The following is a 13,366-nucleotide window of genomic DNA, read 5'->3' as shown; positions in this document are numbered from 1 at the left end:
CAAACTCATCTACAAAGCCCCCCTATTCCACCCTCCCTCAACCCCTGAATTCCTAAAGCAGGGCTCCCCCCACAAACATATTTCTCACCCTTACGGGTGTGACAGCCAAAAGGCAGATTCACAGCTCTGAAAGCAGGCCATGTAATGGTAGCAACCTCTTTGAAGGTGGCTGTGAGATTTAAATGAGATGGGCAGGTCCAGGGCTTACTGGACACTGGCCCCTGGCGAGCGCTGGCCACACTCGCGCTGCGCTGAAGATTCAAGTGCCAAATGCCAGGAGCCTCCCAGCGAAAAATAATAACAAGAGCAAACGCTTATATAACACCTCCTGCATGCCAGGCACCGTGGGACGCTGTAGGGGTATCCACAAACCCCTCCGTCTACATCCTCAACTCTCAGGAATGCCATCCAGGGCTGGAACGGGGGTGCAGGAGCCATGCAAAGGGGCAGGCAGGAGTGTAGCAGGGGGCAGGGAAGACGCAGCCTTGCCCGGGGCCATTTCTGTCACAGGGAATCAGGGACGGCAGTCCTGGGTTCACACCTGGGCTCAGCGTCCTTGAGCAGGTAAGCCTAGGCCTCAGTGTCCACCGTAGGTACAAGCAGGACAGGTGGTGCTAGGAAAAGGAGTGAACGTATAGGAACCCTTCCCCCGCCTCCCCAACAGAGCCCGATTCTGGATTCTCCCCTCCCTCTGGCCAGAACACACAAACACAAGCTCACCCACACACCCAGGCTACTCTCTTAAAAATATACATACGCACACACACTATTTTCTAAACACCCTGCCCGGCTTCACTTTCGAAATAGTCTGCTCCGACTTGGGTTCAGTAGGACCAAGACCTGTACCCCTTCTCTTTCAGAGTCACAGTCCCGTGGACTGGGTCCCCAAGCACTGTGCAGAGATCAGAACCCGCCAAGCCCCTCCAAACCCAAGCCCTGCACTCAGGACCAGCCGGAGGCCCTGCAGGCCCTCCCCAAGCAGGGCTCCTAGTCACTCCTCCCCAGCACTCAGCGGGACTGAGTCACCCTGAAAGCCTGACCCAGCACTCCTCTGCCCCTCCCCCGAGCCAGGCCTGATACCCCGATCTCCAAGCACAGGCCCTGGGGGCGGGGCTGGGGGGCGGGAGTAGCAGAGGAGAATAAGCAGCTGCAACACCCCCACCCAACCACCTAAAATGCCAAAAATAATAGCAGCTCTCTCTCTCTCTCTCACACACACACAACAACAACAACAACCCCACACAACAGAAAGGCAACTATAAATCCAAAATAAAGGGGAAGAAAAAAAAAAAAAAGCCAACTACTGCCCCCAAAAGGCTTTTTAAACAATCTCAAAAAAAAAAAAACAAAACAAAAGTTTATTAAAAGTGTTCTTAATGCTCGAAACGGAAAAGATTCCCAAATATACAGATGCCTCTTTTCTCATAGAAATAGATTATTTTTTATGATACAAAAAAAAGGCCAAAAAAAAAAAAAAAAAACCAACAAAAACAAAAAACAACATCAACAGCAACAACCCCGTAGGAACATCTTTAAGCGATTACTCAGGGCCCGGCTGACAGTTACACGTGGGTTGCGTCAGTCCCGTGTACACACGCGTTCAGCCATGTTTAAACCGATTGCATCAACTTCGAAACCGGCCCGCCCGCCGGCGCCCGGAGAGGGGGGTGGGCAGGAGGAGAGGCAAGAGTTTATCATTCATCTGTACACATAGACATCTCTTCTTTAAATAACACCGCGGGCGGGCGCCCCGTCTGCACGTGCGGCTGGTGTGGACAAAAATATAGATAGATATATATAATAAAATATTAAAATTACCGACGCGCTCCCCGCGCTGCCCAGTGCCCCAGTGCCAAAGTTCTGCCGGCGCCGCCAGGGGCGCGGGCGGGCGCGCGGGCGCTCCCCGGAGTCTCGGCGGCCGCGGCGCGCCCGGCAGCGCGGGGGCCGGCCGGCCGGCCGCGGGGGACGCGCGCGGGGGCCGCGCTAGCAGTGGCCGGAGGAGGCGAGCAGAGGCTCGGGCAGCTGCTTGAACAAGTTCCGCAGGGTGCTGAGCTCGCGCGACAGTTGCTCCACCTTCTTCTGGAGCCGCTCGTTCTCGGCCGTGAGCTCCAGGACCTTGTGCTGCGTCTCCAGGTTGCGCATCTTGGCCTTGTCGCGGCTCTTGCGCACCGCGATGTTGTTGCGCTCCCGCCGGATCTTGTACTCGTCGCTGTGCTTGTCCACCGTCTTCTTGGCCTTGCTCTTGACCTGCGAGGGCGCCGGCGCCGCCCCCGCGTAACAGGCGGCGGCGGCCGGGGTCGCCTTGGCGTCGGCGGGGCTTGGCGTGCCGGGCGGGCTGGACGACGAGGACGTGGACAGGCTCCCGCTGCTGCCGCTCGGCACCGCCTGGTAGCCGAGGTAGGCGCGCAGCGCGTACGGGAAGCCGGCCGCCATGCCCGCGGCGCCGCCGCCCGGAGCTCCGGCCTCCTCCTTCCGCTTGCAGTCCGCGGGCTCGAAGCCCGGCTCCGCCTTGAGCTCGGCCGGCGGCGGCGGCGGCGGCGGCGGCGGGTGCAGGGGCGCGAAGCAGCCCGGGTGCAGCGCTCCCTTGGCGGCCCCCAGGCGGCCCAGGCTCACGTAGCCGTACTCGGCCGCCTTCTTGCAGTTCTTGCCCCCGTAGTCGTCGGAGAAGAGGTCGGAGAGGAAGTCGTGGTGCTGCCCGGAGGAGGCGGGCGCGGGGGCGGGCGCGGGCGGAGCCGCCTCGAAGGTGTCCGAGGCCGTGGTGGGTGCCGGGGCCTGCGGCGCGCCCAGCGGCTCCAGGTAGGGGCTGAAGTCGATGGCGCGCTCGTGCTCTCCGATGCTACCCAGCTCGCCGGCGGGGGGGCGCGGCCCGGGTCTGGCCGCCGGGGGCGCCGCGGGGGCCGCCTTGCCGCCGTACGCAGCAGCCAAGCAGTCCGCCTCGTAGTAGAAGTTGGCCACTTCCATGGATTTAAAGGCGGGCGGCGGCGGCGGCAGGGGGAGACATGCTGGGTCCCAGGCCACCAGGCGTTGCATGAACGCGGGTGCCCGGGGAGGGGGCCTGGGGCTGCCCGCGCCGGCCGGCCCGCAGGTGGCGCGGCCTCCCGGCTCCGAACAGTCGCTGCTGTGTCGCCGCCGCCGCTGCTGCCGCCGCCGCCGCTGCTCCGGGGTGGCCGCTATCAGTGCAGGGGGCTGCCGGCCGGACCCTCGGGTGGGTCCCCTTCCCGGTCCCGTGCGCGGCTCTGACTCGCTAAAGTTTCTCCCGAGCCCGTTTATTTATAAAGGCGGGCCATAGCAACGGCTGCGTCACGCCCGGCGGCGGCCCCTCCCTCCCCGGGCACGCAGAGGACACGCCGCGGCCGCCCGGGACCCCCGGGCGGGCGCCGGCGGGCCGGCCTGGAGACCCGAAGCGCGCCCCCGGGGGTCCCCCGGCCTGCGGGGCCGGGGGGAGAGGCCTCGGCCCCCCCTCCCAGCCCACTCCCACCCGGCGGCCCCGAGATGGCGAGCGCGGAGAGGCGCGAGCCCGCCCCCGGACCGCCCCCTCTGGGCCGGCCGCCGGACGAGAAGGGAGGGGGAGCCCCGGGAGGGGGCCGGGCGGCCGTCTGCTCCCACCCCGAACGCGGCCGCCGCCCGCCCCCTGCTGGAGGAGGCGCTGGCCTTCGGGAGCCGCGGCCGCCGGGCCTGGCTCTCCAGGGAAGGGACGCGCCCCCCTCCCCCCAGCCAGGGATGCTGGAGACCCCAACACCTCCCAGCTCGGACTCCCGGAGGGGTGAGCCGCCTCCACAGCCCTTCCCCGAGTGCGGCATCGCCCCTAAACTGGCACCCCTCCCCAGATCTGGACAGGAGGGACTGTCAGGCCTGCGGTGACTCCCCTTCTGAAACAGGAAGACCTGGGGTTGGGGGCTTGGGGAGATGCAAGCGAGGGGGCAAGCGCCCCTCCCCCGGCCCCGCCCCCCGCACCTGCCCGCCTCCTCGAACCACACCTGGGTCTTCTCCAGCCCCACCCTGCGCTGACCTGGGGCCTTCTCCCCGGAGGGTGGAACAGGGGTGGGGTGCCCCCCGACCACACGCTGTGTGACCTTGGGCTAGTCACTTGGCTTCTCCAAGTGTCAGTCTGCGACGGTGTCCTTCCTGTTTTCTTTATTAGTTGTATTAACTGTCTCCAACGCAGACTCCCAAACGCTCACCACTCTGGGACGCACATCAGAAAGCAAGGCCTCCTCCCAGGGTACAAAGAGGCCCAGAGGCCCACAGCACACCCAAGATCACACAGGTTCATGTTCCCCACTGTTCTCAAAAGAAAAGCCCTTATCCGGGCACCCTCAGAGCTGTTTGTCACCCCCCTCCCAAAGCACCTGTATCTGAGGCTGGTGGGTGGGGGTCCAGGCAGGACCGGGGTGGGGCGGGGGGGGTGGGGGGGAGTGGCATGCAGAAGAGAGGAAGGAGTTCTTCTCTTTCAGCAGGCCCCTGCTGTGCGGTGAGAGGGGTCCGGACCCAGAGCTTGCTTTTTCACCCTGCCAGGAGGATGCCCTCGCGGCCCCTGGTTCACGGAGAGGGAGACGAGATGGCCCACCAGGATGGGAACGCAGGCCCCAGGCCCTCCCTGCTGAGTGGGTGCCAGCCGCCCCGGCCCTCTCATGCACCATTCCAAGGCCATTTCAGCAGCCCCTGGGCCTACCCCTCTGCCACTCCCAGCCCCCAGCGCCCCAGGCAGGAGCTCCCAGCCTGCCTGGTGCTGACCCCCGACCCACTGACCCCAGCCCTGGCCCTGACGGGCAGGCGGGCATTGCTCAACTTTCAGCGTTATCTGCTGAGCTGGGGTGACCTCCGCCCCGGAGAGCTGGAGAAATGACATCTCTGAGTGCCCTTGGGGGGTGGGGGGCAGGGAGGGACAGGGTGAGACACTGGCCCAGCCTGCTGGCTTTCTGGGCCTTCCCAGCAGCCTCTGGGCCAGGGAGGGACCTAAGGCCCTGGGGCCACCCAGCCAGGCCTCCCGAGCTGCAAAATGGGACACTCAGAGCTGAGCTGAAGGGCCACTGCCCCCAGAGGCCCTCCCAGCCCCACCTGCCGGCGAACTTCCTTCCTAGCCCTTATCTGCAGCCACCATGATCCTCGTCTTGTCTGCCTCGGTCCCCCTGCAGACTACCCGCTCCATGAGCGCTGGCCCTCAAGTACGGGGAATCGCGGGTCAGGCATGCTCAAAATTTACGGGGAACAGAATACATTTGCATTTGCTGTTACCTCTGGACCAAGAACACGGATTCCCCAGCTCTGCCCAAGACAGCTAGCTCTGCAGGGCTCAGCCCGCAGGTGGCCTCCTCTGAAAGCCCTCCCTGACTTCCGGGAGGGATTGCTGTGTGTTTTGCTTACTGCTGTTCCCCCAGTGCCTGGAACAGTGCCTGGCACAGGAAGGGCTCAATAAATGAAGGTAGAGGAGGAGATGGTGAGGTTCCCCCCACACCCCGTTAACTGGACTATGTGATCTCTCTGAGACTCAGCACCCGCCCCCACCTCTCGGGGTTCTGGGGAGATGCGGTGAGACACGGGGAGTCTGCAGCTAATTGAAGGATTTGTGTGTGATCTCAGGTCAGTCTTTCACGCTCCCTGAACCATATTTTAAGCCCTTTGCATATACTAACTCATTTAATCCTCCTGATCATTGTTAAGAAGCAGGTCCTATTATCATCCCCGCTTTACAGATGAGGAAACTGAGGCTGCGCAAAGCTCAGGGTTTCTGTTCAAGGTCACATCCCAGGAGGTGGGAAGGATTAACGTCTTCCTGGCCCAGCCTTCCCCTTTGGGTTTGTAATAAATCATAACAGGTCTGATGTGAGCCCCATTTTCCGAGTGGAAAAACTGAGGCTCAGAGAAGGGCGGTTGGGGGTTACACAGTGAGTCAAGGGGCCACCCAGGCCCTGGGGACCAGCCCCCAAGGACAGATTCAGTCCCATCGGGGTCTCGCCCTCACCTACCAAACACTGAGCCCCTGGCTTCCCACCCTGCTGCCCCCGGCGCTGGGATCAGTGGCGATTCCCACCCCAGCGCCTCTGCAGGTGTCCTGCAGGGAGGCTGCCTGCCCGGATGACGTAAGCCCTTGTTTTCACAAGGCTGGTTGCTCAACAGGCCCTGCCTGCTGCCCTGCCACTAGCGCTCAGCCTTTCCCGGAGGAGGGGGGTGATGTGAACGAACCACTATGGCCCAGAGCGCCGGAGCACGGCCCAGCGGCCCTGCAGGCGGTGAGGGCCCAGAAAGCGGGACCCACCTATCACCTCCCACAGCGACCTCTCCCAGGTACCGGTGGCGTAGGTATCCCTAGGAACCCGGGGCGCGGAAGGGTCTCAAGGCAGCAGCCAGCGCCCAGATCCAACCCAGAGATGCGTTCAGCTTGACCCCCGCCCCGGTGATTCGCTTCAGATTTTTTTCTCTGTCTCGTTTTTTAATGACTGTGTTGCCAACATTTAACAAAATCAAGACATGTCACATCAAAATTCAAAATTCTAGCTTCACTTTTAAAACCGGAAGCTGTGGGCTGGGCCCGCATGGCTGCAAATGGTGGGCAGGAGCCAGGGGGGCGACTGGGGAAGAACAGGCCCTTTCCTGCTCCGGTCGGTGTCCTCCTCCGCCCCGAAACTACTTTCAGAATTCCTTCTCCCGGTCTCTGCCGCTTTTCTTTAGCCCCGTTTCCAGGAAGAGGAAACCAAAGGTGTCCATTGTTGCTTCTTTGACAAACAGTGGTCAAGGTGTTCTCAGCGGAGCTTAGAAGTCAGCCAGCAGGTCGAAAAATAAGGCTGACGGGGGAGCATCAGAGAGAGTCGGGAGAGACGGTCTCTGGAGGCTCTGGAGCTGGGACGCCGTGGGGCTGGCCTGTTCCTGCCCTTACCCTGCAGGCCGTGGCACTCTGGGGTCCCCTCTAGACCTCAGCCCCTCATCTGGTCAATGGGGGTACCGCCATTCCCTCTCTCGTGGGCATTCTGGGCCCACGGCACCCCCTCACACCAGCCCACCTCAGCACAAGAGAGTGAAGGACCTCCCCTGAGCCCCGCAAAGCACCTGACCGTGCATGTCCCAGAAGCCTCCCAAAGCAGGCAGGCCTGCAGGCCCAGGGCTGGTTAGGACTGCCCCTGGAATCACAGTGAACTGGTACAAGAGCAAAAGCCAGATCACCTCTGATTCCTGTGTCCGATGTTTTCCCCCACCACGCCTCCTCTGCCAGACCTCACTTTCCCCATCTGCCTAGATTAGATCTCGGAGAGCTTCCAGGTCCAGTGTCCTGGGATCCAGAATTTTGGAATCCGTGCGAGACCCTCGGGGCTGCTAGTGAAACTTGTCTGAGCGCTTGCTGCCACCACGTGGCCAGCTCTGGAAATGCAGTCAGTTCAGTTCAGGTTGCTCAGTCGTGTCTGACTCTTTGCAACCCCGTGAACCGAAGCACGCCAGGCCTCCCTGTCCATCACCAACTCCCGGAGTTTACCCGAACTCATGTCCATTGAGTTGGTGATGCCATCCAGCCATCTCATCCTCTGTCGTCCCCTTCTCCTCCTGCCTTCAATCTTTCGCAGCATCAGGGTCTTTTCCGATGAGTCAGTTCTGGAAATGCAAGAGTGATTTAAATGAATCTTTGATGGAGGACCTACTTGGGCTTATGGGCACTGTGGATACTTGCTCAGTGGTCAAGAACTCGCCTCCAGTGCAGGAGACACGGGTTCAGTCCCTGGGCTAGAAAGATCCCCTAGAGAAGGAAATGGCTACCCATTCCGAATATTGCCGGGAAAATCCCATGGAGCCTGGCGGGCTACAGTCCATAGGTTGCAAAGGGTCAGACGTGACTGAGCACGTAACGACTTTGGCTTTTACTTGGGGTTCAGGGGAGCGAAGGTGAGTTCTGAGCAGAGGAGGGACAGGAGCTGACTTAGGTTCTGATAGAATCCGTGGGCTGCCTATGGGGGATGGACTGTCCTGGAGGTAAGGGAGGAAGCAGGGAGCCCAGCGAGGAGGTAAATGGAGTCATGCAGCCAGATAACAGTGGACTCCACCAAGCCATGGAGGCTGTGAGAGAGAGTGAATCCACTTTAAAAGTAGAACCTTCAGGATTTGCTGAAAGATCCAGTTACAAAACAACCACACAATGAACCATTCTATAGCCACTTAAAGGGACAAGGTGAAGTGAAGTGAAGTGAAGTCGCTCAGTCGTGTCCGACTCTTTGCGACCCCATGGACCATAGCCTAAAAGGCTCCTCTGTCCATGGAATTTTCCAGGCAAGACTACTGGAGTGGGTTGCCATTTCCTTCTCCAAAAGGGACAAGGTATATGACACCAAAAGCCCTAGCAACCAACAGGGAAAAAGGTAGATATATTTGATGCATCAAAATTAAAAACTTCTGGGCAGTAAAGGACAAAATCAACAGAGTAGAAAGATGGTCTACAAGATAGGAGACAATATTTGCAGGTCACATTTCTGATGTTGAAGCTGAATCTCCAATACTGACCACCTGATGCGAAGAGCCAACTCATTGGAAAGACCCTGACGCTGGGAGAGACTGAAGGCAGGAGGAGAAGGGGATGACAGAGGAAGAGATGGTTGGATGGAGATATCCATCAACCAACTCAATGGATATGAGTTTGAGCAAGCTCCAGGAGATGGTGGGGGACAGGGAAGCCTGGCGTGCTGGAGTCCATGGAGTCACAAAGAGTCAGACAGGACTTAGTGACTGAATAGCATCTGAAAAGAGGTTAATATCCAGAAAATATAAAGAACTCCTACAACTGAACAGAAAAGTTACTCAATTAAAAACAAGCAAAGGCTTAAAGTAGACATTTCTCCAAAGAGGATGTGTGAATGACCAATAAGCACATGAGAAGATGCTCAAAATTACTAATTATTGGGGAAATGCAAATCAAAACCACAATGAGAGACGACTCCACACCCTCTGCTGCTGCTGCTGCTGCTGCTGCTAAGTCGCTTCAGTCATGGCCGACTCTGTGCGACCCCAGAGACGGCAGCCCACCAGGCTCCCCCGTCCCTGGGATTCTCCAGGCAAGAACACTGGAGTAGGTTGCCATTTCCTTCTCCAATGCGTGAAAGTGAAAAGTGAAAGTGAAGCCACTCAGTCGTGTTCGACTCTTAGCAACCCCATGGACTGCAGCCCACCAGGCTCCTCCGCCCATGGATTTTCCAGGCAAGAGTACTGGAGTGGGGTGCCATTGCCTTCTCTGCCACACCCATTGACTACTGTAAAAAAAAAAAAAAAAAAGAAGAAACAGGTGTTGACGATGATATGGAGAAATTGGAACCCTTTTGTGTTGCTGGTGGGAATGTCAAATGGTACAACCCCTGTTAGGAACATTAAGGTACTTCCTCAAAAAATTAAAAAGGGAATTACCATATGATCAAGCAATTCCATTTTCTAGGCATATACCCAAAAGAACTGAAAGCAGGGTTTTGAAAATATATTTAACACCCATATTCACAGCAGCAATTATTCACAGTAGCCAAAAGGTGGAGGCAACACAAATATCCATTGAATAAGCAAAACGTGGTCTATACACACGAGGGAATATTATTCAGCCTTTAAAAAGAAGGCAATTCCGACACAGCCTGCAACATGGGTGAACCTTGAGGACAGTATTCTAAATGGAATAGGGAGGACACAAAAGGACAAACACCGTCTGATTCTATTTACACGCAGTGCCTCGATCAGTCAGACTCAGGGACAGACAGAACGGCGGCTGCGGAGAGGGGAGTCGGGAGTGGTTTGTCAGGTACAGAGTTTCAGCTCGGGAAGATGAGGCAGTCCCAGAGAGGGATGGTGGTGTTGCTTGTACAACAGTGTAAATACACTTGATGGCCCTGAACTGTAGTTGTGTGTGTGTGTGTGTGTGTGTGTGTGCGCGCGCGCGCGCTCGGTCGCCTCAGTCGTGTCCAACTCTGCGACCCTATGGACTGTAGCCCGCCAGGCTCCTCTGTCCATGGGCATCTCCAGGCAAGAATATTGGAGTGAGTAGTCATTTCCTCCTCCAGGGGATCTTCCTGACCAGGGACTAAGCCCGTGTCTCACGTCTTCTGAGTTGGCAGGCGGATTCTTTGCCACCTGGAAGCCCAAACTGTAGTTAAGATGGTTCCTTTTTTTGAACTTTTTTTTAACTGCTGGTTAATTTTAACTATTTACTTGGTAACAATTTTTGGTTTCTAGAAGAGTTGTAAAGTCAGTACAGCATTCCCATAAAGTCTTTGTACAGCCTCCTCTAATCCTAGCATCTTACATTGACATGACACATTATCAGAACCATGGGATCATAAGATGGTCAACTTCGTAGAGCTACCACATGATCCAGCAGTCCCGCTCCTGGACATGAATCCGTAAAAGACGAAAACCTAATTCGAAAAGATTCAGGCACCCCACTGGTCACAGCAGCAGTACTCACAAAGCCAAGACAGGGGAGCAGCCTAAACGCCTATCGACAGATGAATGGATAGAGAGGAGGTCGGAGATATATATTTATGTGTGTGTATGTAATGACTCTGCCAGCAAAAAAAGAATGAAGTAATGCTATTTGTGGCGATGTGGCTGGACCTAGAGAACATTACACTTAGTGAAGTAAGTCAGGCAGAGAGACAAATACCGCACAGTGTCACTTACACGCGGAATCTGGAAAACAATACAAAGAAACCTACACACAAAGCAAAGACACACTCACAGACATAGAAAACACACTTATGGTTACAAAGGGGACAGAGACGAGGGATAAACCAGGAGTGTGGCATTAACAGATACGAACTACTGTGCGTAAAATAGATGGGCAGCAAGGATCCACTGTACACCCCGGGGAACTCTAATCGGTATGTTTTAACGCCCGGTAACTGAGACTATATATGTATATATACCTGAATCACTTTGCTGTCCACATGAAATTAACACAATATTGCAAATCAACTCTACTTCTGTTTTTTTTTAACGATGGCAAACTTTATGCTATGTGAATTTTATAATACCACACTTTTTTTTAAAGGACAAGGTAGCTTTTTACGTCAGCATGGAGAGACACCCAGTGGGATTGTTGAGTGAAAGACGGGCCTGGCAGAGCAGCTTCCTGGTAGAGTCTTGCTTTTTGTGAAAACCTTCACCATTAGCTAAAAAAAAAATTCTGAATTCCACATGCATTGATGAAGCAGCTTCGAGAAAACAAACAGGTTTACACGCTTTTAGTGGCTTTGCAAAGTGGCTCAACGTCTAGTACTTTGGCCATAGCTATCAAAATGGAAGGCTTCATCGGGCCCAGACATGTTGGGCATTTATCCTACAAAGACACTCAGACCTGCACAAAGATGAACGGATGCTGCAATCGCAAGTCTTGCGCTCTGGTGTCAGTATTTCCAGGAAAGACTCTGCAGCTGCTAAAAATAACGGGGCAGTGCTATGGGGGGAATCCAGACCAGCACTGCCCCGCAGGACTCCCTGGGCTGGGGGGAATAGCCCACATCTCTGCTCTGCCGCGTGGGAGCGAGCTGCCGGCTGCAGGAGGCCGCTGAGCCCCTGAGGGGTGGCTGGTGTGACTGGGAACTCAGTGTTTTTGTTTCATCCAATTTCGCTCCCATGGCTAGTGACTACTGTATGAACCATACGCGTCTAGGACCATCCCTAAGGTCTGCGGCTAAGAGAAAAAGGCCAGGGACTTCCCTGGTGGTTCAGTGGCTAAGAATCTGCCTGCAGGTGGAGGAGAAACGGGTTCGTTCCCTGGTCCATGGAGATTCCACATGCCAGTGGAGGGCGGTGGGGGCAACTAAAGCTGGGCACCTCAATACCTGAGGCCATTGCGGCCTGGAACCCACGCTCCGCGACAAGAGAAGCCACGGCAATGAGAAGTCCAAGCATCAGAGCTACAGAAAGGCAGCGCGGTGGTAAGGAATCGATTTTTTTTAAAAGAACGTCAATAAACAAATGAATGACTTTCAAATAGAGAGAGAATGAGAAGGGCCGGGCCAGGATGTGTGGCGTACGAACCCCCACCTGAAGGCGGACAGACACAGAAATGCACTCTCGCGTGTCTGTGTGAGGGTGCGGTCTCCTGCTGGGAGGGCCGGAAGAAACTCGGGGTGCTCGGGATGCCGTGAAATAACTCACCCCACAACTTAGCAGCTTGCCACCACCCGCATCTGGTTCGCTGACGACCCTGTGGGTCAGGACTTCGGACAAGGCGTGGGTGGGGGCAGCTTGTCTCTGCTGCAGGGCTCATCCCCGCGTGTGGGACCGCGGCTGGCTTGGCCTGAACGGCGGCGGGCTGCAGGAGCCTGTCTGCGGCGAGCCCTTGGTCCCCATTCTCCATTACGTAGATCCCCCTCCACACGTGGCCTCTTCCACTGGCCTGTGGACGTGTCCATGATCGTCACGGGGCTTTCTCACTGGCCCCTGCACGGGTCCAGCTCTCTGCTGGAATGCTCTCCCGTGGCCCCCCAGGTGGCTCCTCCCTGTGGGCTCCCTGCCACAGTGGCTGTGCTCCCAAGTGCAGAGGTGAGAGCTGCTGGGTCTTCTCAGGCGGAAGCCCCACGCTGTCCTGCTGGACAGGCCAGGTGCAAGGCCAGGGGGCTGCACAAGGGCGTGCCTTCCAGGAAGCTGGTTTGTGGGGAGCCCCAGAGGACGTCCGCTACGGTGGGCTGGGGTCCTGAGGTGGGAGGAGGGGGGGAAACCACATCCTCTTGTAACTTGAAAATGGGCACCAGGGATGGGCATTGTTTCGTTGTTTAGTTGCTCAGTCGTGTCCGACTCTTTGTGACCCCACGGACTATGACCCACCAGGCTCCTCTGTCCATGGGATTTCCCAGGCAAGAATATTGGAGTGGGTTGCCATTTCCTTTTCCAGGGGATCTTCCCCACCCAGGGATTGAACCCGTGTCTCTTGCATTGCAGGGGGGTTCTTTCCCAATGAGCCACCAGGGAAGCCCTGGGTCCCTGCTGCCTTGTTGCTATTTGAGTCTAGAAAGCCACGCCGGGCATGGTCCCGCCACCACGCCTGTGGTTCCCTCTGCTTCTAACACACTTCTCTCTGCCTCCAGCTGAGAAATGCCCTGAGAAACTTCCCCTGAATGCCCAAGTTCTCTCTGCTTCCTCTGTGCTCCCTACACCTTATGACTCCAGGATCTTCTTCTGACCCTACTGGAGTTAGTTTTGTGTAACCTCCCTCTCCTTCAGTTCAGTTCTGCCGCTCAGCTGTGACCTCATGGACTGCAGCACACCAGGCCTCCCTGTCCATCACCAACTCCCGGAGCCCACCCAAACTCATGTCCATTGAGTCGGTGACACCATCCAACCATCTCATCCTCTGTCATCCCCTTCTCCTCCTGCCTTCAATCTTTCCCAGCTTCAAGGTTTTTTCCAG

At 57.0% G+C, this 13,366-nt stretch overlaps 1 protein-coding gene across 1 annotated transcript; it reads right to left on the bottom strand.

The window, feature by feature from the left end:
• Positions 1-1,983: 1,983 nt before the first annotated feature.
• CEBPB (CCAAT enhancer binding protein beta) lies at positions 1,984-3,030 on the bottom strand. Its single transcript, NM_176788.1, is given in 1 exon segment — positions 1,984-3,030. A coding segment is annotated over 1 exon segment (1,047 nt).
• Positions 3,031-13,366: the final 10,336 nt, after the last annotated feature.

This window comes from Bos taurus, chromosome 13, assembly GCF_002263795.3.
Source record: "Bos taurus isolate L1 Dominette 01449 registration number 42190680 breed Hereford chromosome 13, ARS-UCD2.0, whole genome shotgun sequence".
NCBI classification, from domain to species: Eukaryota; Metazoa; Chordata; class Mammalia; order Artiodactyla; family Bovidae; genus Bos; species Bos taurus.
The sequence above is the reverse complement of the archived record's forward strand: the minus strand, read 5'-3'. Positions and strand labels throughout refer to the sequence as shown.